The sequence below is a fragment of the Canis aureus genome, chromosome 19, assembly GCF_053574225.1.
Source record: "Canis aureus isolate CA01 chromosome 19, VMU_Caureus_v.1.0, whole genome shotgun sequence".
Lineage (NCBI taxonomy): Eukaryota > Metazoa > Chordata > Mammalia > Carnivora > Canidae > Canis > Canis aureus.
The window spans coordinates 14,189,035-14,214,145 of NC_135629.1; the positions used below are offsets into that span (position 1 = coordinate 14,189,035).

General features: G+C 40.1%; 1 protein-coding gene across 2 annotated transcripts in view; it reads left to right on the plus strand.

Moving 5' to 3' along the window:
• The window catches only part of SUMF1 (sulfatase modifying factor 1), a 90,359-nt gene that overhangs the window by 30,180 nt on the left and 35,068 nt on the right, over positions 1–25,111 (plus strand). The window contains exons 4-7 of one of the 2 annotated variants that reach the window (XM_077858007.1): positions 13,326–13,408; positions 15,320–15,442; positions 16,424–16,538; positions 22,455–22,568. In XM_077858007.1, the coding sequence (XP_077714133.1) occupies positions 13,326–13,408; positions 15,320–15,442; positions 16,424–16,538; positions 22,455–22,568 (435 nt within the window). The remainder of the gene's footprint in view (positions 1–13,325; positions 13,409–15,319; positions 15,443–16,423; positions 16,539–22,454; positions 22,569–25,111) is intronic. The other variant, XM_077858008.1, reaches the window with a different exon arrangement.

The following is a 25,111-nucleotide window of genomic DNA, read 5'->3' on the forward strand; positions in this document are numbered from 1 at the left end:
TTTTTTTTTTTTTTTTTTGGTGGGGGTGGTAAAATATACAAAAACATAAAATTTAACATTTTAACCATTTTAAAATGTACAGTTTACTAGCATTGAATCCATTCCCAATGTTTTGCAGTCATCATCACTATACATTTCCAGAATTTGTTCACCATCCCAAACAGAAACTCTGTACCCAGGAGCAATAACTTCCCATTCTCCCTTCCTTCAGTCCCCTGGTAACCTTGATTGTACTTTGCGTCTCTATAAGTTTCTTTATTCTAGGTGCCTCAGAGAAGTATCATTTTGTGTCTGGCTTACATCACTTAGCAAAATGTCTGCAGGGTGTGTTTATGTTACAGCATGTATCAGATTTCATTTTTTTAAGGCTGAATAATGTTTCTTTGTTTCTCTAGACAACATTTGGTTTATCCATTCATCTGTTAATGGACATGTCTATTGTTTCCAGCTATTCACATCTAATAGCCGTTTTTGGCTTTTGTGAATAATGCTGCCATGAACATTGGTGTGTGAGTCCCTGCTTTCAATTCTTTTGAGTCTATACAGGGACATATTGTTTGAGCTGTTTGGATTCATGCTTCCTTGATTATCTGCCATTATCCCTGGGGGGTGGGGGGTGTTCTTTGATTTTTCTAGTGATGCAAAGGAGTCTGCCTCTGTCTCTCTGTTTGAAAGTTTGCTTTCTAGCTTAACATGTGGTCTGTTTTAAAAAAAAAAATGTAATCTGTTTAGCAAACAATCAAAAATGCCCTACTGTCTTCTAGATATTGTGCTATTCCTGAGAATACAGAGATGAAAAATGTCTCTCCCCTCTGCCCTTTAGATGCTCAGAGTTTAAGAAACGGTCTTCTGTTACCCTACATTCCAAATTTAGATTGTTCCATTTATTTGTTCTTGTGGCTTCTTGTGCTTTCCCTTTATGTCATTTATGTCACTTATAATTATTTGTGTAGGTATTTGTTTTTTTTTTTTTTAAGATTTTATTTATTTACTCAGAGAGAGACACAGAGAGAGAGGGGCAGAGACACAGGCAGAAAGAGAAGCAGGCTCCATGCAGGGAGCCTAATGTAGGACTTGATCCTGGGACTCCAGGATCACACCCTGGGCTGAAGGCAGACACTCAACTACTGAGCCACCCAGGCATCCCTGTGAAGATATTTGTTGAATGCCTTTCCCTTTCCCAGATATATTCAATATGATGGTGGGAGAGAATGCACTCTACCACTGTATCCCTAGCATAGTAATTGTCACTTAATAAATATTTGCCAAAAAAAGGGAAAAATGCCATTTGGGTATCATCTTTTGGAGAATTTAGTTTTTGAATGCTGCAGGGCTCAGACCTGGTTTGACCTGTCTTATGTTGGGAAGTTGCTTTTCCTTGGCAAGAGAACACTGGCTTAGTCTGTCAGGGTAACTGAGTTATTTGGGATGGGGGGCCAGGGCTGGCTGATTGGATAAGATAAGAAGAGAACATAGTCACACAACTGTATTTTGTGTCTGTTTTTGAAAAGAGTAGTTGTTTGTCTGATTGAGGAGTTGGTGTGTGGTGTAGGCTCAGGAAGCAAAGCCCGATAACCCTGGAAGGTGAGAACCCAATATAATAGGATAACAGGGTCTAGTTTTTCCCAGACTGCTCCAAAGCAAGACACCTGATCAGAATGAGCATGAATGAGACATGCTGGGATTCCAGAGGCTCAGATTTGAAATGTCTCTTTAAGGAGTCCTTAAATTTCTTGTCAAGTCATAGGTCTTTTGAGATCTGACTTGGATAAAGAAGTAATGTCTGATATCTCATGCCTCCAAAATGTTGATGTTTGCATTGTAAACCTCTAATGTGAGACAAAGATTGACTATAGAGTACAGAGTCATACTCAGGAGATATCCAGCTTTAAGAAGAACTTATGCAAAAATGAAGATTTAGAATTGATGGAGCTTTCAAAATCATCCGGTAAAAAAACCTTCCTCTTATAGATGAGGCAACCATGGTCCAGGAGAGGAAATGGCTTGCCTCAATTCTAGGTAATGTGGAGAGCAGCACCGACCTATTGGTACCTGAGAACCAGCATAGGATCTTTCCCACTGGGTAAAAGTCATAAGCTAGGAGCTGAGTCTCTCTCTTTTCAAAAGGATATCCCACTGAAAGACTCTATCTGAAATTGGTATTTATCCAGATGATGGTCACCCAAAGTGGGGAGGGGTTTGGAAAACATGGAAACTTAAGAAACAGGTGAATTTATTCATTAAACAAATATTTATCTTGTAGGTGCTATGGGCCAGGCAGTGTTCTCAGTGCTGTGGTTACAGCAGGGAACCAGGTATAAATCCTCACTCTCCTGGAGGTTATAACATTATGACTCTAAACAAGTGAACTTCTAACTGACTAAGCTTGTGAATAAAATAAAACAGAGTAACAGGATAGAAAGTAACTGCAGTGTAGTGTGGTTGGGTTCTTTTGGCTCTTTTATTTGTGGGGTCTAGGATGGCTTCTCTGACACTTGAGCTGAAACCTGGATGAGGAGTAGGAACCAGCATGACCAGTAATGAAGGAGTGATGAACAAAGGGGATTGTAATGTAGGGTGACAGGTTGGAAAAGTAGGCAGCAGGTGTATTACATAAGGCTTGTAGCCTCAGAGGTGTTTGGGTTTCTTCTTAAGTGCAGTGAGAAGTCATTGGACCTAGTTAACATTTTATTTTTTATTTTTTTAAAAGATTTTAGTTATTTATTTGAGAGGGAGAGTGAGCACATAAGTAGGGGGGAGGGGCAGAGGGATAGGGAGAAGTAGACTCCCTGCTAGCAAAGAGCCTGATGTGGGACTTGATCTTAGGACCCTGGGATCATGACCCAAGCCGAAGGCAATTGCTTGTTAACTAACTGAGCCTCCCAGATGCCCCCCTAGTTAACATTTTAAGGGGCTACTTTGGTTTCTGTGTGGGTTTTGTCATAGTTGGTGAAACTTGTTTGAGTCATGGAGCAGGGTGGTAGGAGTGGAGATGCTAAAAGTGGTCTGATATTTGGAAGGACTTTTGATCCCATAAGGGGAAAAAGAGAAGAGGGACTCAAGTATGACTAATAGGTTTTGGGCCTGAGCAACTGGGGAGGTGGTGATTCCCTTTGAGATGGTAGAAGCTTGGGACACCTGGGTGGCTCAGCGGTTGAGTGCCTGCCTTTGGCCCAGGGCATGATCCTGGAGTCCTGGGATCAAGTCTCACATTGGGCTCTCTGCACGGAGCCTGTGTCTCTCTTTGCCTATGTCTCTGCCTCTCTCTCTGCGTCTCTCATGAATAAATAAATAAAATCTTAAAAAAAAAGAGAGATGGTAGAGGCTGGAGAAGAGTGAATAAATTACTGAACCTAGAGAAGACTAAGAGTTGAGTGAATTGTAATAATTCTACAAACATCTGAAAGATGATCTGAAAGGAATTTGATTTATTCCATGTGACCCTTGGGAGCCTAATGAGTGCCAGCAGTTAGAAGGTCTCTGGAAGACATTTCATTTTAGCCTTGAGTAGGAATCCTCTGTTGATTGGAGTGATCTGGATGTGAGGGACTGTCTGCAAAGAAGTGATGTGGGTCACCTGAATTGCTTAAGCTGAGACAGGGAGATCATCTATTGGTAGAGTGACCATGTAATTTATTGTCCAAATCAGAACACTTTTGAGGGTGAAATGGGATGCTCTTAATTATGCTGGATAACAGGTGTAAATCTGGACGGCCCTGATCAAATGAGGACCAGTGTTTATCCTGCCTCACCTGTTCATCCTAAGGACACCGTAGAAAGGATGCCTTTGGATATAAGTTGAAACCAAGGGACCTCTTGGCATCCCTCCAGGTCTAAGGTTCTGAAGATCTTTGATGTGTTTCATTTAACAAAATTATTGATGCCCAACTTTTCTAATTAAGTGAGGTACACTTATAAAACAGGCAGCCTGCTTTGTGAAATGCCCTATCCACCCTTGTCCTGCTTCACTAGCTCCTCCTTCTCATCCCATATAGGAAGCATTTGCAGAGTAGCACCCAGTTACTGTCGTTGGGTGCCCCTCCTTGGGCTCCGATAGCTCACTGAGCTCTTCTTGGTCATAGTATTTAATGCAGGCTTAAAATCATCTACTCATTTATTTGTCTTTATCCCCAGTTTGTATGCTTTGCTTCTGCACCCCCCTAGGGCCTAGCACTGGGCTGGCATAGGGCAGATGTTCATGGAATGCTTGTTGAATGAATGAATGAATGAATGAATGAACGACAACTTTAAAAAAAGATTTTATTTATTCATGAGAGATATATAGAGAGAGGCAGAGACATAGGCAGAGGGAAAAGCAGGCTCCATGCAGGAAGCCTGATGTGGGACTTGATCCTGGGACTCCAGGATCACACCCTGAGCCAAAGGCAGATGCCCAACTGCTGAGCCACCCAGGTGCCCTGAATGAATGACATCTTGAATTGGTTTTATGGAGTTCTAGTAATGTACTGACATCTACATTATACATAAATATATGTATCTGCTTACTATTATGCTAAATCCACACAGCATGACCATTAGATAAGTTTTCTTAGTGTACTCATTTTACTGATTGAGGAAATCAAGGCTCAGAGAGGTTCAGTAGCTTGCCCAATGTTACATAGCTAGTAAATAGGAGGAGAGGCTGGATTGGAGCCCAGTAATCACTTGGACGACTGCTTGACCCAGGTGCATACTGTATCTCTTTACTCAAAACTTAAGCAACATGTTATAGTTTAAAGATTTTGAAAAGTTCTGCAATTAAAAAAAAAAACAACTGTTTAACATGATTAACCCAGTGCCTTCCTGACTACTTAGACTGCTTTGACTGTGGAACCTCCCCACCACTGCCTGCCTCTTTACCTACCAACATCTTGTCATAAACTATTAGGAAACAGCTGTTGGGAAATGCTTGGATAGTAGAAAAGAGTCATGAATTGAAAATCTGCAGTTTTAGGTTCTTTCCCTGGCTCTGCCTACCACTTTTCATGGCTCATTTTTTTCATATGTAGTATGAGGAAGCTTAAATAGCCTCCCAAATCCATCCCACCCTTAAAACTCTTCAGTGTTGTAAGCATGCCTGTGTTAAGCATGCAGCCATACTAAGAAAGCATGGCATACTTGAGTGTTAGAGCCAGGTTTCCATTCTCTGCCAAGCCTGTGTTTGTTTTACCAGCTCTCGCAGAGCTTGCAAGATACACAGTGTTGTTAAAAAAAAAAAAGTAAATGTTTCCTACCCTGTGTGCTGTCACAACACAGAGAATCAGTAGTCACCATCCTGCCATTGGTACCAGTGTCCAGCTGCTGGGTGAAATGTTCACGTCAGGCCAGTGACCTGGAGAAGTTAGCTCTATGGAGGATTCAAAATTTGTTCTGTGCTCCTGCAGTGCTAGGCTGAGCTTAGCTAGTTCAATGCTAGCCTCTAGTTTCAAGGGGCAGCAGTTGAACCATGGTGCTACGTGACCCTCTGTAGATGCCTGTCGCTAAACCACAGTTAGGAAGTAGATCATCTCTGACTGTGAACCTGGGCTGAATTTGCAGCAAGAGTCCTGTCCCTTTTGTCGTGATGTTCTCTGGGGTGATGACTCTCCTCTTTTTCTTCTCTTTTGCCAAAAATAGGTGGGATTATTCATATTCTGATTTACCTCCAAAATAACCTGTGTGAGAGAATTTCCTGTTCTTAGGATGCTTTTACTATATTGTGTCTTCTGTTTGCCCTTTATCCTCAGAAGCTTCAGAGCTTGTAAGGCATGAAGAAGAAAGTCAGAATCAATCAGATGGCATTCAGACTTTCTGAAATTTCCCTGTTTCATAATTTGAAAAAGATCTAAGTAAGCCACTAGCATTTAAGGAGCCTAAATGGAGTCTCCTTGTAATGAATTATGATAAATACCTTGCTCTGGAGTGCCATGAGCTTTTACATATGGTCAGCCCTCTTTCCAGAGGGAAACTAGCCACAAAATCTATTAATGTTATAGATTTTTAAAAATACAGTATGGATTTTTAAAAATGAGTTTTAGCAAGAGCTATATAGACACTCTTAGGTACCATTTCAGGAAATTTGGCAAAAGTGAAAAATAAAAAAATGTAAGTGAAGATGTTTGCAGATGTTCACTGTATTATTATGTATAATAGCAGAAAACCCCCAGAATTTAATATAACCTAAGTGGTTCAATGTTAGGAGATTATTTGGTAAATTATACTATATCAACATGACAAAATATTGTGTGTAGCCACTAAAAATGCTTGTTATGGGGATCCCTGGGTAGCTTAGTGGTTTAGCGCCTGCCTTTGGCCCAGGGCGCCATCCTGGAGTCCCGGGATTGAGTCCCGCGTTGGGCTCCTGCCTGCTTCTCCCTCTGCCTCTCTCTCTCTCTCTCTCTCTCTGTCTATCATGAATAAAAAAAAAAAAAATCTAAAAAATGCTTGTTATGAAGCCCAGATAAAACATAGGAAAGAAAAAGGAAAGTATTTAGTAAAATTAATGAAAATGATCAATATATAGTTTGGAAAAAAAGGTGTACAAATATGTTTACTTATTGATGAAACTGGAAGATGAATATAAAAATAAAGTTTGTAGTAGGATAGTGAACATAAATAATTTTTAATTAATATTTTTAATATTGCTTATTTTTGTTTTTCAATGTAAAATTAAGTCTCTTAGCTCTGTTAAAAGAAAAAACTTTGAAAATCTGAATAAAAAGTATGTTCAGTATAGATAATTTAGAAACTAAAAATGGCACCCACGAAAGAACATTAAATATCACTCATAATCTCACCACCCAGAAATAACCATTGCAGACATTTCAGTATATGTACTACTAATCTTTTCTTGGGGTATGAATCTTTTTGTGTGTCTACATGTAAGCATAGTTTTAAGTAGACTTGTACACTTATAAGGGGCTTTTTTCTCTGTCTGTGAAGAGCAAGCATATATCCAAGCAATTACATTTTTCCCATAGATAATGTTTAGTGACTGTCCTGTTCCTTCATATGGGTGTACAAATAAGGGATTCAGTGAGTCTCCTCACTGTGTACACATGTGATGTAGCCTCTTGCTGAGTATTGTCAAATTGCTATGAAGATGGGTTATATCAATATACATGGTCATCTCTTTGCCTCAAGCAGTAAAAAATTATTAAAAAAAAAAGTCCTTTTCTCTTCTTTCTTTCACTAAAGAATGTCCCAAATCAACTTTCCTCATACAACTAACAATGAGAAAAGTAGATCACTCTTAAGAGTTCTTTGAGTTCAAAGATTGCTTGGGCCATTTTTTGTACATTGTGTATAATGAGTGACTGTGCATAGAGTATCCACTCTTCTCTTAAGGACGTGTAAGAAATGTTTAGAATATACTGAGTGGATGCCCTGGGAATCCAGTGTATCCTAGCATGAGAAATTTTATTAAGAACTGAAGCAAAAAGTATTGAAAATTTTCAGTTATGTTTTACGTTTCATCAATATTTGTACTCTACTTGAAAAAGCATGCATTTTTCTCTCATGCAAATTCTATTAAGTAATGAAGGTACATAAGTTAGGATTTAATTTAAAATAAGCTGTCAGACTTGACTACCTATTTTAATGATGAATTTCTTTTTACTCTTTATTCAAGCCTGGTTCTTTCCTTTCCACATTTGTATTGGGTGCTGAAGGAAGAAACTTTCTATTTACCCTGTGCTTTGTATTCCATTTGATTCCTTTCGCTGCTGGATTCTCCTTCAGTTTTATTTATACTTCATGAATTCGAACAGATCTGTAATTTCTCATTGTTCACTGGTGCCAGTTGAAAATTTTCCCGGGCTGTTTTTATAGGGGTAACTGTCATGTTTATACTATGTTTCAAGAAATGTCCATCTTTTTAATTTGCTTGTCTAAATGCATTTAATTTTTAAGAGAACAGTTGTAAAGTTGTGAATTTGACATCTTTACGCTTGAATATGCATAATTACACAGTGCTCTTCTTTCTCCTGTGCTGACTTTATTCTAGGCTGTGTGTGTATAAGAAGCATAATTTACCACCTCTGGCAAGAATAAAGGTACCTTTGATATCTTCTCCATTTCTTTTCTTTAAACTGTTACTACAAGTCTGGTTATGTCCCCAGGGAGAGGTGAGAAACAATGTCTTTGCACTGGGAAGTCCAATTCTCAAGGGGACATCAGTACTCACATGGATCCTATTTACATTGTAATTGGTCACTGGCTGTCTGGTACAGATGTTTCAACTTAAAACCCATGACAGTTGCTATGGAGATGGTTGACTGGAAATAGGTCAAGTTAAAGTCCTTTTCCCCCTGGATATAAGGGAGTGCTATAACTCTGGAATTGTCTCAGTTGAACAGAAAATGTGTAGGTGGGCAACTACATTAAAAAAAAGAAAAGTTCTTTTTGTAGGATGAGGGTTATTGTAGATGCCAGTCCACTTATGTTGCTGCTGCTACTCTGCAAGCAACACACCAGAAGACTCTTCTTGTTAAAGCCAAGGAACTAGAGATATCATGATTTGCAGTATGATCTTGATTAGCTGGCTCATATATGACTCTCAAAAGTTACTTATTTCATAAGCTCCTGAACATAGTAGGATAGCATTTATTTTCAGGACACTAACTAGTAGTTCAGGAACAAGCTTTTAAAAAAATATAGCATTAACAGTGACTTTTGGAAAAGGAAGGCACCTGGTGACATTGGATGGGATTGGATTTGCCATAAATTGGGCTGGGAAACATGCAGGCTTTCCTAGGGCATGATTCCCAGGATGAATGATGTCCTATCTCTGATTGCATCAGACCTCTCTTGTGGGGCGACTTTGGTTACCTGTTTTTTTCTTCATAATGTGTCACATGGGGAGATGGTTCCTGACTGTGTGTCTGGTCACTACAGATGGGCATGTAGTATAGGTACTCATACAGGTCCCAGAGCTTTGTTTGGTTTAGCGTTTGGTGAATGTGGATTCCTGCATCTGCTATACCTCTCATACTCTTCCCCTCCCCCACTTTATGGTGCTGCTTGCTTCAGGAATAGGTTCATCACGTGATTGTGATGGAAGATGACAACTATACACTCTTCTTGACAGTTCTTTGGAAATCACATATGTTCTAATGCTTTTCTCAGTTTATCTTTCTTCTGCAAAGGGTGAACTGGGGGGGGGGTGACTGGAGTCTATGCTGAAGAAGTATTAGCGGGCAGATTTTCACTGATTAGAATGTATGTTCTTTGAAAGTTCTAAAAGAATATGGCAATGTGCAATAACGAATAAATAATAGTAATAATGATAGCTAACACTTTTGTAATTCTTGCTCTGTACCAGGTACTACTCTAAGCTCTTTATGTATATTTCCTTATTTAATCCTCACAACAACCCAGGGAAGTGGAGAGAAGTGTTACTACCCTGTTTTACAAATAAGGAAACTGAGACCTAGAGAGGTTAACTAAGAAACCCAAGATCATGCAGCTTGTAAAAGATGGCACTGTTTTTCAGGCTTAGGTCGCCTGGCTCCAGGCTTGGATGCTCTTACCACTGAGCTTCTATGAATTATATGTTAACATTTAAGAAAGACGGATTTTTTTCTCCCCTGATTATCAGAGTGCAGTGATTATTCTGCATTTGGCAACGTCTGGAGACACTTTTGGCTGCTGCAGTTAGGTGAGGGAGGGTGCTACTGGCATCTAGTAGAAAGAGGTCAGGGATGCTGCTAAACATCCTACAGTGCACAACAGTCCCTTATAACCAGGAATTATCTGGCATAATGTGTCAGTAGTTCTGAAATTGAGAACTCTTATTACAGTAATACATGCCCATTCTTAAGAAGTGTATTACTCCCCAAATCTTGGCCCCTGTAAGTGCAAGTACGTTCTTCTACACTTTTTTCTTCCAAGTGTACTACCATACATTCATATGCATAATTTTACAGAAACAACCAAATATGTATTCTATTCTGTAGTTTATCTTCATAACATATTATCTATATATTTCCACTTTGCAGTGTCTTGATGACTGTATAGTATTCCTTCAGTTGGATGGATGCCAAGGATGGATTACTTTGTAATTTTTAATTAGAAATAATATTATAGTACTGTAGATATATCTGCATACTTACCTCAGATCTTAATATTTTGGAGAAAAACTAGATTGTGGCCTTTGGACAAGGACAGTGTTACTGTGGTGTCCCCTCCTCATCTTGAGCCAGTCTGTTTGTCCTGTCTCACTGCCCACATCACTGAGATTGTTGATCATTGTATAGTTCCGTATTTTCAAGCCACGTCAGCTAGTGGTCTGTTGGGATGGGTTGCTAAAATAATATGAGAGATTTCAGAAAAGAGAAATCCTGGGAAAAATGAAAAGCAGATTATCTAGAATGAGAAAATGTGTGTGTGTGTGTGTGTGTGTGTGTGTGTGTGTGTGTGTGGTGGAGAGGACACTGAGTTGGGACAATAGCACTAGCGTCTGTAAGGTGGTACCTAGACCTATGAATTTGAGTTTTATTGGCATTTTTGAAGGAAAACGAAGAACCTAGATCCATATTTTGTTTTGAACTTTGTGCAATTAACCATGTAAGATAAATATGTAAAATAAATAATTTAAACACTATCAATATATTGTCTTAAATCATACTCTGAGGATTCCTGGGAGTTGAAGATCTCTTTTAGGAATCCAACTCAGTGGCTGGCAGATAGTGAGTGCTCAGCAAATGTTTGTAACCAGAGTGAATTGAGGGAAAGAAGAGAGGAAAAGAAACAGTCTAAGGGGCCCCTGGAATAGCCACACCATGGTCTGTTTTGCATCAGCCAGCTCCATGGAAGTTCCCCTCTGAAGAAGGGGTGGTAAACCTTGGAACACATGGGCCATGAAGGCTGGTGTCTGGCCTTTGTCACTACAGCTGTTCATATGCAGACCCTGTGATTCAGCAGTTCCACTCCAGGGTGTACAGTCAACAGAGATGCATATGTATGCTTGCTGAAAGTCATGAGCTCCTAAGAATGTTCATATAAGCACTATTCATAATACCCCTAGACTGGAACCCACCCAAATGCCCATCAGTAGTAGAAGAGATGAATAAACCAGTTTAAAAAATTGCCACTGATGAAATGTTTCAAAACACAAAAGGATAAAAGAAAAACAGGCATTCTAGTTTCTACCACCCAGATTTAACAACGTTTAGCATTTTGCCATAGTTGTCTTTAGTTCTTTTATTATTTTAAGACAGACATTGAACCTTCTGGTGGCCCATCTGATCACTGTTGGGGTGAGTTAGGTTTGAGTGATCTGAAGATATTGAAACACAAAAGTGGGATAACCTGGGCTTGCTTGCTTTCTTTTTTTAAGATTGTGTTTATTTATTCATGAGAGACAGAGAGGCAGAGACATAGGGAGAGGGAGAAACATGCTCCCTGTGGGGAGCCTGATGTGGGACTCGACCCCAGGACCCCAGGATAATGACCCAAGCCAAAGGCAGATGCTCAACCACTGAGCCACCCAGATGCCTCTAACTTGGGCTTTCAATGCACATTTTCCCTTGACATGGAATGAATTACCTGTCCTTGGTCCCTGAATATCCAGCAGTCTGGTTAGTGAGAACATCCCGAGGTGAAATAGAAATAAGCTGTGACTTGTCTCTCCTGGTCTCTGAAAAATAAAACACCTTGCAGTGGTATCCTTAAGGACATTATGTCTCTCTCATTGAAATAGAAGAGAATTTGGTTTTTCCCATCAAACTGTAATTGGAATACCATGAATGTTCTGATTGTGCTGATGTGAAGGAAAGAACAAGAACAGAATTTGGTGTTTTCAGTGATTGCTATAATTGTTAGCAGGAACACCATCCCCCTTCTCTTCCACTCAACCCAGCTCATCAGGATGCAAATGATTGACAGTAGCATTGTCATGGGGATAACCTTGAGTCTACTGTAGTGTATATTTTACAAGAGTCATTTGCAAATTTCTGTTCTTTAGTTTGGATTACCAACAGCAATGATGAAGATTTTTTATGGCTCTCCTCCTGTCATGAGACCTTGGTTGAGACTAGTTCTCTTTACTGAGTGCTTGCTAGTGCTGGGCATACTTGTAAGCCCTTAATGTATGTTATAATTCTTCCTTGTCATAACCCACGAGGCTAAGTATCGTTACCATCTCCATCTAAACGTGAGAAAACAGGCCTGGGGAGGTTCAGTAGGTTGCTGTCACACCGTGAGTGATTTGAATCTTCTTTTGACTGACTCCAAAGCCAAGTTCTTAACCATTCAGTAAGTGAGGGCCACTTGCTCTTGTTATTTGGGTCACTAGAACTATAAAGTAGGAGATAAGGTCCTGGGAACATTTGGCTGAGCATTTCCTGGTCCTGTTGAATTCAGCCTCCTCTGTAGTCTGAGGTAGATGAGGCAGGGGTCCTGGTCCCATTTCACAGATGAAGGCTAAGAGGCCAGACAAGCAGTGTACTTTCTCAGGGCTACCCAGCTAATATTACACTGGAAATTGAACCAGGGTTTTTTGAAAACACACTCCAGCTTCTTACTCTATGGTTCAGCTTGATATCTGACCACCTTAGTTGATCTTCAGCCCAGCACTTAGTTGTAAGGTTGTTTCCCCATCTTTTATTTATTTTTTAAAAAGATTTTATTTATTTATTTGATAGAGAGTGCTCGAGCATGCAAGGACAGGCAGGGGGAGTGGCAGGCAGAGAGAGAGGGAGAACCAGGCTCTCCGCTGAGCAGGGAGCCAGTTGCAGCAAGATCCCAGGACCCTGGGATCATGACCTGAGCCAAAGGCAGACGCTTAACCCACTGAGCCACCCAGGTGCTGTTTTCTTATCTTTTAAATAGGAGCTGTCCAATCTGTCTCTCACTTGTTAGACATTATAGAGGATTAGCTAGCACTGCATCTTTTAAAAATTTCTGGAGGGATCTCTCGATGGCTCAGCTGGTTGAGCATTTCAACTCCTGATTTCGGCTCAGGTTGTGTTGTGAGGGTCATGAGATAGAGCCCTGCATAGGGCTCTGCACTGATGGGGGCATCTCCCGGAGATTCTCTCCTTCTCCCTCCTCTAAGATAAATAAATAAATCAGTCTTTAAAAAAATAAAAATTCTTGGAGATATACACCATTTAAAGACATAATCTATTTAGTCATGCTGGTGCTTATGATATGGAATAATAGTCTTATGAAAGATTTTCTTACATATAAATCTTTATTTTTGATATTCTGGTAAGAGTATTTGTTTGGTAACTGAAATGGAAGTTGAAGATTGTAAGTTAAAATTTTTTTTTTCCTGCACATACTGAGTCAGTGTTTTTCTAGAGTTATCATAGCTAACCTTAGCTTTTCTGGGTTGCTTTGAGGTTGCAGCTGCTCCTTGGTGGTTACCTGTTAAAGGCGCTAACTGGAGACACCCAGAAGGGCCTGACTCTACTACTCTACACAGGTGAGGCTGGTGGTTCTTTCCCCAGTGGACATGTTTAATTGCCAAATAGATAGATTTCCTGTGCTGTTGGAAAGGAACTCAGTAGCCATCTTCAATTGTAAAAGAGTGTGAGAATGACAAACTCTAATGGATTGGTAGGAAAATAAAACAGGAAATAACCTATGTAAATACCCAAGCACTGTGCCTAACTCAGAGAAAGCTCTTGCTAGGTGACTTCATCCTTCCTCATTTGGCCTGCCAAAGAGTTGCCTTTGCAGATTTTTTTCCCCTCTTTGACAAGCCTATTACAAATCTCTTGACATATTTAATCTTTGCAACCTGTCTGTCTGCTCTCTTTCATGAGTGGGTCACTGTGAGAAAGAAGACCATCTGTCCTATGGAAGAGTGGTTATGTCTGGCCAGGTGGTCACTGTGGAAGCTCAAGCCTTGGTTATAGGATTCTTGTGATATTCAGTTCTGGGCTGACATACTTTGAAGCCACCATCTGACTGAAAAACCACAGAGCTGCAAGTCGGTCAGCAAGTCTCCAGGGTGGCAAGGAAATAATTATCTCAAGCAGAAATAGAGAGTAGCACTTTAAGCCCTGGAGATGGAGAAAGGTTGGGTCAGGACTCAGAATCTCGACAGCCCAAGAAAACTGTTCTCCTAACCCACTTTTTCAGATGGAGGTTTTGAGCCTCTATTTTTGACAACATTCCTGGTTTCTGCCCTCATTGCCAGGGAGCTAAGAGTACCTGAGGTTCAGCTTTAGGGACAGAGCCCCCTGCCAAAGGGCAGAAACCTTGCAAAGCCTGAACTGGCAGCCTTCGTGGTGGAAATTGATGGTGAGACACAACATCCTAGGATTCTTGGGTACGTCAGGTCAACTGGGCCTCTTAGTTCCCAAGTGACATTTTCTTTCATGAATTTAATAGAAGAAAAAGCTAAGGCAGAAGGAAAACCCAGAGGGGAATGTATTTTATCCACTGAGTCCATTTTCTTAGAAAAGTACATCTCTGATTGATGCTGAAAATAGTAAATAACACATAATAGGTACTCAATAAACATTTATTGAAAGAATAAATGAAAGTTATAGTGGAATTGCTGTAGGGAATTCAAAGATGTTTAAGGAATGGACTAGGAGTGTGTAGTCCACTTGAAAAAGTGTAAACAGGGAATTAAAGCTATCTAGTGCTTTGTGAATGTGTGTTACTCCTTATTCTCAAACTTTTCTCCTAACCTTCCTTGTCCTTCTATGCCCTTAGAAAAAATACTAGTTTGGAATCTGCTAGCATGAAGCAAATATAGCTGGCTAATCTGCAGTAGAAAGGCACGAAGTTTAAAGCCAAACAACCTGTGCAAAGGAGGGTTGGGGGGAAGCAGGATTGGGTAGAGGGAGAAGCCAAGACTACAGTGCAGGCTCAGGAAGTCCCCACTGATCCCTTGGGGGGGCTTTGGGGTAAATAGGGCTGGTAGGATAGAGCTGTGGTGGGCTGAAATGGCCGGGCCTTTATGTCCTGGCTCTGATTATCATTGGTGGTTGTGAAGTGGCTTTCTGCAGCAGCTGTGGAAAACTCTGAGGGAGCACTCCCAGCAGCTGGAGCAGCACTCCTTCCTTAGTGGGGGAAGTGTGTAGTGCATTTCCACATCCATTGTACCAAGTGAGATTCTGTGGAGCTCTGGGCCTGCCTGCAAGTGAAGAAATGTTTTGAGTCTAGTTCCAAGAGGGATTGTAATCCATTCGAGCCTGGGATGTCAGAAACCTGTGGTGGAAGGTGACAGATGTGGCACAGCTGAGGATTGAGCTGGGGACCAGGGCTGCCTTAGTGCCCCAGATGGAATGGAGGATGATTGTGGGTGCTTCGCTGAAGCCAGTTCCTGTTTCCTGTTACAGCTGCTGCTCCTCCTCACTCTGCTTTTGCTCTTCCCCAGGCCTGATCATCCAGTCCTCCACGTCTCCTGGAATGATGCTGTTGCCTACTGCATGTGGGCGGGAAAGCGTCTGCCCACGGAAGCTGAGTGGGAATACAGCTGTCGCGGAGGCCTGCAAAATAGGTACTCGGAGGATCTCATCTTGCCTAACTGTGTGGTGACCTTTTTCTAAATCTGTGGAACTTATTTTGGTTAGAAAGTTGATTTTAAACAAAAACAACAGCTTTTTCTTCCTAGGCTTTCTTCATCTCCATGGACTTACTTAGGAGACACTGATGCATGGGTCACCAGGTGTCCGGTGAAGCTGGCTCCCTGCAGCCCCAAAGTGTGCTCCACACATTCAACCCTTCTTCTCTTACATAGTCCTCCTCAGAGCCTTTTGTCAGGCTGCCTTGCTTTTAGGATTTTCTTATTTTATTTATTTATTTAAAAAGATTTTATTTATTTATTTGACAGAATGAGAGAGTGAGAGAGAGCACAAGCAGGTGGAGCAACAGGCAGAGGGAGAGGGAGAAACAGGCTTCCCGCCGAGCAGAGAGCCTGATGTTGGGCTTGATCCTGGACCATGGGATCATGACCTGAGCCGAAGGCAGATGCTTTGTTGACCGAGCCACTTAGGCACCCCAGGATTTTCTTATTTTAGACATCTCCTAAAGCAGTGTTATTTCTCTGTTTCTAGAGCCATGAGACAGAAAACTCATGTCTGGGTCACATCTTCTAGGAAAGGCTCCTTAAAATAGCAGAGGCTTTATAAAAAAAGTGTGATGTGATGCTGCCTGATTGTGCTACCATATAAGTTCAGAATGATGCCTACTTTCCCAGCCTTCTATAAGTCCTTCTTCTGATTACGTGATTTATTTCAGGCCTCTTGAGTACTTGGGAAACACAGAGGTTGTTGTGAACTTGATATGAGCTAGTTGTGCGGAAGTTTAAAAAAAAAAAAAAAGTCCTGGTTAAAAGCTTTGTTTATTTATATATTTGAAATGTAAAACATAGTTCACTCAGAACAAGTGAGCAATGCTCTTTCTTTGCATTCCTTCTCTTGGCTTTAATCCAGAAGACTGTGCCTGTTTGACAGGCTGATGCCTGTGTCTCTTCTGACAGACTCTTCCCCTGGGGCAACAAACTCCAGCCGAAAGGCCAGCATTATGCCAACATTTGGCAGGGCGAATTTCCTGTGACCAACACCGGGGAGGATGGCTTCCGAGGAACTGCACCTGTGAGTAGTGAGACTTCTGAAGATGGGCAGCAGCTCCCGAGCATGTGGACATGAGAAAGCATTGCTCACTCGCTGACCAGTCTCTTCCTGCATTCATCCACTCATGCACGTGCAGTTCCTAATAATTAAGCAAATGTTCTTTTTTTTATAACACAGTTTTCTTTCTGATTCCGTCATACTTATAGAAAATTTGGAAAATAGCAAGAGTACAAAAGAGAAAATTAAAAGGACCTGAAATTTTGCCACCCACAGATCACCCCTGTTAGCATTTTGGTACATTTCCTCCTGCTCTCTCCTCCCTCCCTCCCTCCCTCCCTCCCTCCCTCCCTCCCTCCCTCCCTCCCTCCCTTCCTTCCTTCCTTCCTTCCTTTCTTTTTCTTTCTTTCTTTTCAAGATTTTATTTATTTATTCATGAGAGACACAGAGAGAGAAGCAGAGACATAGGCAGAGGGAGAAGCAGCCTCCCCTTGGGGAGCTGATGTGAGACTCGATCCCAGGACCCCGGGATCATGACCTGAGTCAAACACAGATGCTCAACCACTAAGCCACCCAGGCCTCCCTCCTTCTGCACTTTTCTGTGTTAATGATGCCAGTAAGAGCTAGTAGTTAATGAGTGCTTGCAGGGTGCCAGGCTTGGTGCGAAGCCATTTGTATGAATTCTCTCACTTGATGTTAATTCAGCTCTGTTAAGTAGGTACCATTTATTTTATCCTCATTTTCCAGGTGAGCATTCTGAGGGACAGAGAGAATAACTAACTTGCACAAGGTTACATGGCTGGAAAGCAGCACAGTTGGGGTTTGAACTGGGTTAGTTTGTTTCTAAAGCTCATGCTCGTAACTCCCATATATGCCAGCATACACACACACACACATATATATACTCCACCCACATATATGAAATGTATAAATGCATATATATGTATATAGAAATATAAACACATTTATATATGTATATATACATATATATGGAATATATGGAAAGCATAAATATATATGTGTGTGTATATATATATATTTTTGTAGCTACATATTTTTTACATGCTGCTTTTGGGTCATGCTGAATGCAGTATTTAAAATCCTGTTTTTTCCAGCTTAATATTAGGAATGTGTTATCTGTCATTAACAGTTTTTCACAAATACATTGTTTTGTAACAGATACATGATCTATCATTTGAATGAGCCCTAATTTATTTGCCTTTTATTAATCTGCACATTTAGATTATATTTGTTGGGGTTTTTGGGGAGTGTTTTTGGCTAAACAATATAATAAGGAGCATCTTGTACATAAATATTGAATTGTATCTCTGATGATTTGTTTAGGATGGATTCCCAGCAATGAAATTAATGAGTCAAAGACTAGAAAACTTTCTTGGTAAACATTTTAGATATATCCTGTTTTCTAGAGGGCATGTGGCATGTTTCCCTCCACAAGCGTGTGAGAGTTCCTTTTTCATTGCTCTTCTGGTGGCAAAGCCATACACTAATGAAGCAATATTAAAAACATTTCATTTTGTCTGAACAGTGAGAAAAGAAATCTTGTGGTGGGTAAATAGCACCGTACTGAGTTTGTCGTTGCAGAGAATAATTTCTTTTCAACACTCTTTCAAACAGCTGTCATTTTTTTCATATTATATTTTTGTTTCACACAAAAATAATTCTTCCAAAATTTACATGTAAATGTAACATAGGTACATTATTGGGAGGTGGCCAAATGACTCTAAGACTTTGACTTTGACTTTGACTTTGACTGAAGCCTGGCTCAGTGGTTGAGCGTCTGCCTTTGGCTCAGGGCGTGATCCTGTGGTCCCGGGATGCAGTCCTGCCTCCCTGTAGGGAGCCCACTTCTCCCTCTGCCTGTATCTCTGCTTCTCTCTCTGTGTCTTTCATGAATACATAAAATCTTAAAAAAAACAAAACAAAATTTCGACTGAAATAATAAATAAAAGAGAAGGACCAACACATTTTTGAAAAACATGAAGAGTAAGGAGACACTTGAGCTAGCAGAAATCTAAAAATATTTTGAACCATAGTAGTTAAAGCATTATGGTTTCATTTTTTGGCATTTAATGTAAATAATATATTTCATAAGAATATATAGCCTTTCAGTTGATATAGGGGTGCATATGTATGGGTATGAAACTCCATATATATGTGTTAAGCATGTGATAAAGGAACTGTCACAAACTAATGGGAAATGATGTACTACCCAATGAAGGCAAAAGAGTAATCATTTGATCTCAGAGTTGGTTCCTCCAACTTTGTATTCAGCAAAATGAGTGATCTGAGGTCTCTGGGACTAAAGGATTCTGCTCTTTCTGAGACTTTATATATATGAGAAGCCCAGACAGTGCCTCATGGACCACTTTTGGTCAGCAGAACTGGTACTGTGGGATGTACAGAATATCAGTTTTGGTGCTTGGTGAGGATGTTATGAGACCTCAGGAAAGATGTTGGTAAATGCAGGCAGCAGGACAATGGTGACCAAGTGTTACATGCTGGTAAGGAGTGTGTAGCAACTCACTTGCGATGCACTAACCCTGAACACAGGTGGCACAGAGTGTCAGGCCCATACCTGGCCTTCTTTGGCAGTGAACACACAAGAGAGTTTGGCGTGACAAGGGCCTTAGCAGCTAGGATTCCCTCCTGGGATGCTAGGCTGTCAGAAATAGGGCCCCTACAGCAAGCCTTGAATCCTAAGGCTTGGGCTTCTGATGGACCAAATTATATAAGCCCCTGTCAGTTTTAGTAAAGAGCCATGAGAAGACTGGATTGGACAGTTATGAATATTTTACGGTGCTTACTGCTATAGAATTTCACATCCTAATTAAGCCCTTATGCCTCTAAGGAAAATAGTCATTTATCCTTAAGTCAGGGCCCCTTTTTAGAAAACACAAAGTCCCTGTGGCGTAAGGACACTTTACAGATGTTTAGCATTAGAACATTTAGCTGGGAGTTCAGCAGATGTCTATATTGGAATAAATTCAACAGAACTTACCTGAAGAAGCTGTCATGGAAGTTTGTGAGACAAAATTAGAACAGTCACCAGGGGCCCTCCAAGAACTAATTTAAGAAACATGACCTGGGGAGAAAGAAGCAGCAGACCACAGAGAGGCGATTTCCACCTGTGTTTGGAATAAGACATAACAAGATCCGTATCTTCAAAATGGAACTCAGCAAAATGGGACTGAAATTCCCAGAGAATTATCTCACGTCCATTTTAGCTGCTCTTGTGTCCACAAGGTCTGGTTAGTTGAAGGAAGGAATTTATTTTCAGTGATGGGATGGACTGCAGTGAAACGGCCCCCTCACCTGTATTTTATATATGTTATTACTTCTGGTCTGCACTGAGCGCACTATTTTGACCACAGTGAATCTAAAGAATTCGGTTTTTATTTTTCAAAGGTGCTATTATACAACTATTAGTGTGTTTTGGTTTTAATGCCTATCAGTTCATTTACTTGCAAATAAGTGGGTTTGAAATATTTCTCATACACATTTGTTTTCTTTTGAGGTTCCTGGGAGGAAGCTTTAGTTAGTGCAATTAATTTAACAATGAGCAATTACAAGGTTTATTCTCCTTAATGGCATATTCACAGATGGTGATTTTGGGGTTGGTGACCTCCAGATTTTACCTCATTTATACATAAAATTATTTAAAGGGGGAAGAAAACCCTAAATCTTTGAGTACGTATTATTATTTCCTAGCCTTAATGGTTTAATAGCACCAGTGAGGTTAAGTTGGTTGCTCAGAAGCTGCTAAGTATGGGCACATAAAAAGGACCTCAGCCAGATGGACTCTAGAGCCCCCTCTTCTTGTGTGTTCTCTGAGCCTTCCTCCAAAATGTTTGTTTCACCTTTTGATTGGTCTTGGGCCCCTGGTTCCTTCCTCTCTCTACTTGAAACAAATGAATTTCTTCTTTTTCTTCCTATTCCTTCCAGCTGTTCCATCTTGCTCTTTTCGATCATCTCCAAATTCTTGAAAGAATAGTTCATGCCTATGGCCTCTTCACTTTTACTCTCCCTCTGAATTTTGAACTCTGAGCTTGATTCCAAGGACACATCTTTACCTTTGTAGAAGAGGGTATAGCCAGAAATCTCTGCAGCCAGAAAGCCTCTCCCTCTTGCGAATTTCTGAGGCATTTTTCCCCCCACTCACTTTCCTACTCATCCCAGAGTCTTACAGAATTGGATTTTTGTTTTGAGTATATTCTTTTTTCTCCCTCAGTAAGCTCTTTGATGTCTTACGTCATTGAACCCTTCCTGCCTTCAGTTGACATGCATGGAATTACTGAATGAAGCAGTGAATAAGTACTGCTGTTTCCATAATGAGTGCTGAGTATGGAAGCAGCGTGGTAACAATTTTTTAGCTTTCCAACTCATCCAGATGAAGGTTTTTTTAGGGAGTAGCTTCATAACTTTGAAGTGCTCTGAATTGCCCAAATATCAGATTTTTCCATATTCATATGTGGACCTGAAACCTTCTGAAGCCAAATAGAAGTGAAGTTTAGTTTATTCATTTCTATAGTCCTACGTTATTAGTATGGAAAAAAAAACGTGAATTTACAATAATATTTTTATTTTTGTATTTTATTTTATTTTTTACAAAAAGATTCTTAGAGCACCTAGATGGCTCAGTTGATTAATTGTCTGCCTTCGTCTCAGATCATGATCCTAGGGGCCTGGGATCCAGCCTCATATTAGGTTCCCTGCTCAACAGGATGTCTGCTTCTACTTTTCCCTCTGCTCCCCTTCCTGCTTTTGTTCTTTCTTTCTCTCAAATAAATACTTTAAAAAAGAAGATTTTTAGAGGTACCTGGGTGGCTTAGTCAATTAAGTGTCTACCTTCGGCTCAGGTCATGATCCCAGGGTCCCTGCTTAGCAGAGGAGCCTGCTTCTCCCTCTCCCTCTGCCCCTGCTCCTATGCTCTCTCTCTCTCTCTCTCTCTCTCTCACTCATTCATTCTCTCAAATAAAATCTTAAAAAAGGAAATTAATTAAAAATTTAAAAGATTTTTAAAAACCCAAAGATAACATTTTTTCATTTAAAAATCTCATTTTTTCCTTATGTTTGAGAATTATCATTAGAAAAATGTTGGGAAAAATTTTATGTTGAATATACACAATGGCATAATTGTTTGTACTTAACTGTTGCTCAGTTAAAGTTTTTTTTCTTGTCCCTCTCCCCTCTCTCCTTCTTAAAAAAGCTTTATACTTTGGCTCTCTGTCTGTGACAATATTATGTGGCAGACTGTCTGACCTCCCTTTGAAATGTGATATAATTGCTCCCTGACAAACCAGTACAGTTGGCCTCATACTTCCAGATTCTGGAGACTGACTGCAAACCTTCTCTTACAAATATGCTTGATAATGAATTCACATTTTCTTTAGAAAAACAAGTCCCCTCAGTGTTTTGATGATAATGACTGTGGCTTAAAGATAAGATTGTGAGTTGGAGGGGGCTGGTGTAGAGGACAGAAGTGGGTTGGCATCTTTTAGTGCTAAAAGACATTGTGTGGCCACATACCTTAGCTCTGATGACAAGACTTATACTGAGTCTAATATGATGTTTCTGTAATGATTTTGAAATATCATCTCTGCCCCCCACTCCCCGCCTTAAGATATGGGTTCAATTTATGTTCATTATTAGTCTCTCTGTTAGGAATAGTTTTATTGACTTTCCTACCATGTAGTATAAACTCTCCTTAGGTTTCTAAGCTCCCCTTTAAAACTCAAAGCCAAAAAGTGTATCTTTCTTTGTTTTTACATTGGCCAAATTGCATTTTGACTGTCGGGATGAAAATTAATATTCATGCTTTGAAGTTTTAACTTATAGTGCATTTCCACAGCAAAGAAGTGTTCTAAACAAGGTGAGTAGTTTGACAGCATTTTCCCTTTTTTTTTTTTTTTTAATTTTTAGGTTGACGCCTTTCCTCCCAATGGTTATGGCTTATACAATATAGTAGGGAACGTGTGGGAATGGACTTCAGACTGGTGGACCGTTCACCATTCTGTTGAAAAAACGCATAACCCAGTGAGTATCATTCTCAGACTATGTATCGTAAGGTTACATCCATTACCTAGGCAAGCTGTGGCAAGGATTTAATGTGTTTCTGAGGAGTATTTGTGTGCTCTTGAAATTAATCTTGGAATTTCCCCAAAGGGATATTAAGCATATGTCTCTTAATTCAAGCTTAAGGCATTGTGCAGAAATGTCTGTGAGCATTTTATATGCTGCTAGATTGCAAAGGTGATAATTATTTGAAGGAATCTGCCTGTAACTTTAAAAATTATATTCAGTCTCATAAATTTGATTAGAGTGAGTTATCTAAATAACTATGCAGAATTCATTGATGTTTTTAAAGTAATAACCACTGAGATCTGCTAGATGGTATTTATCATGCAGCTAATTGCCAGACTTTTGATTGGCTGAAATTTTGATTCAGGGGCATCATTTAGAGAAAATGAGAAAGGGTATTTTCTGGTGAATGTTGAGTCAGGAAGTTGAGTCATTTGGTGATTATTTCCCGAACTCTGCAGTATGTCAGTTCAATGCATCATATGCCTTGGGAATTAAGACAACCGTTTTATCTAAGTTTTACCTACTCTGATATGGGGAGAATGTTGAATACAACTAGGATTCTTCTCTGCCCCTAAAAATTGAAACACTACATGGGCATGTAGGTGGGAGGTACTTCCTTTAAAAAGAACATGTCTGAATATTTTTTGTTGTGTGAACATATTGGGGGGGAAAGAACCATTTAAAAGTCCTTTCTCTAACAAACTAGACATTCATAAGTCAGACCTAAATAAATATATATTATACAACCAAACTATCTAGACTGGGAACTTAATATGCTCAATTTTAAACTTTACCCTTTAGAAAAGGCACAAAAAATCATGATAAAATTAATTCTTCGATCTCTTCTCCGTAAGAGTTAAGCAGCTTGAGTAATTGAAGAAATTGTCAGGCCCTGTGCCTCAGGCCATTTTTCAGAATATGAGGATAAATTTGTTTGATAAACTTGATTTTTCTTCACGGAATAACACGTGGGCTGCTCATGAATAATCTGGAGACAAAAACCTACCTCATTGGGTGCAGATGAAAGAGCTGAGTTTTTCAGAAACTGTCATCCCCCCCTCATTTCCCTTGTACTTTCTGGCAGGGCTGGTGGAAGTAGTGGTCAGAAACAACTCTTCTCTCCAAAATGAGAATAAGGTTGTGAAGTTCTTGGTTGGTTTGTGGTCGGGAGACACCATTCTCTACTGGCAAGATGTGACTTGGCATTTGCTGTCAGAATCAGAAATAGAATTTTTTCCCCCTCAGATAAAAGCATCTGCATGTTTGGAAGGGGGTACACAAGGCTTCAGAATTCTGGCAAGTTGTGAATGCATCTATCTGACCATCTGTTGTTGAGCTGAGTGCTTATTAGCTTTCCGTCTTAGAACTGCTTGTGTCTCTTCTAAGGATTTACAGAAAAATTCACATTTTTCTTATTTTCACCAGTCCCAGGCTCTATCTTAGATGTTGTCCTTGCTTTATAAATTGTTCCCATTTTAGATTTCTCTGTGTCACACTATAGCCTCGTTTGCTTCCTGATTTGACTGGGATAAAATTCATCTGCCTAGAGAACTAAGTCCCAACTTCCTAGAAAACTCAGACTCCGTCACTCAAATCTCTACAACTTCCTTCATTGCCAGTGCCACTGGCATCTTACATTCAAGGGACACCTCCAGGCTCCTAGCTGGGCTCTGCCTTCCCTCCCTCTGCCCTGTGCAGCCACAATGACCTCTCTAGAAATCAAGTCTGATGCGGTCACTCCTCCATTTGAAACCCCTTCCATGGCTGCTTGTCTAAAGAGGAAAGTACAGACTCTTGAACACAACTTCTGAAGGCTAAAATAACTTAATTCTTACTGATCTCTTTCAGCCACTCCTTCTACTTCTTCTTTAAACATTGAATTATAAAATTTAACAAAAATTCAGGGAAGTACAGAAAATAGTATAATAGATACCTACCATTTAGATTTAACATACAAACAGTTTACTATATTTCTTTTAACCAGAGAAAAAGAATGGAAACTTTTCTCTGAGTTAACATTGGACATTGTTAAACATTTTTAATTTAAGCTCTTCTAGTCAATGTATAGGTGCTATCTCACTGTGGGTTTTTTGTTTTTTTTTTTTTTGTCATTGTATGTTAAAGTCTGCATCTGACAACTCTGGTATCTGACTACCCCGTTGACCTGCCTCTCTTCTTGGTTTTTGCTCACATCATGTTTTCTCACATGCCTGATTATTTTTGAATGAGTACGAGACAGGGTATGCAAAAGATTGTAGATATTATTGAGATCTGGATAGTGTGATCTTTCTCTAGAGGGGATTTACCTTTGCCTCTGGAAACTTCTATTTCAGATGAGCTTTTTCCAATCAGGAATTGAGACATCTTGAAGCTGAGCTTAGGTTCCTGTGAGAGCTAGTCTGAATATAGTCAGGATGCCAACCAAAAGTCAGGGGTTTTACTATGGCTCTTATTCCTCAAAGGGCCCCCAAAACCCATTTGTTTCCTTAGGCTAT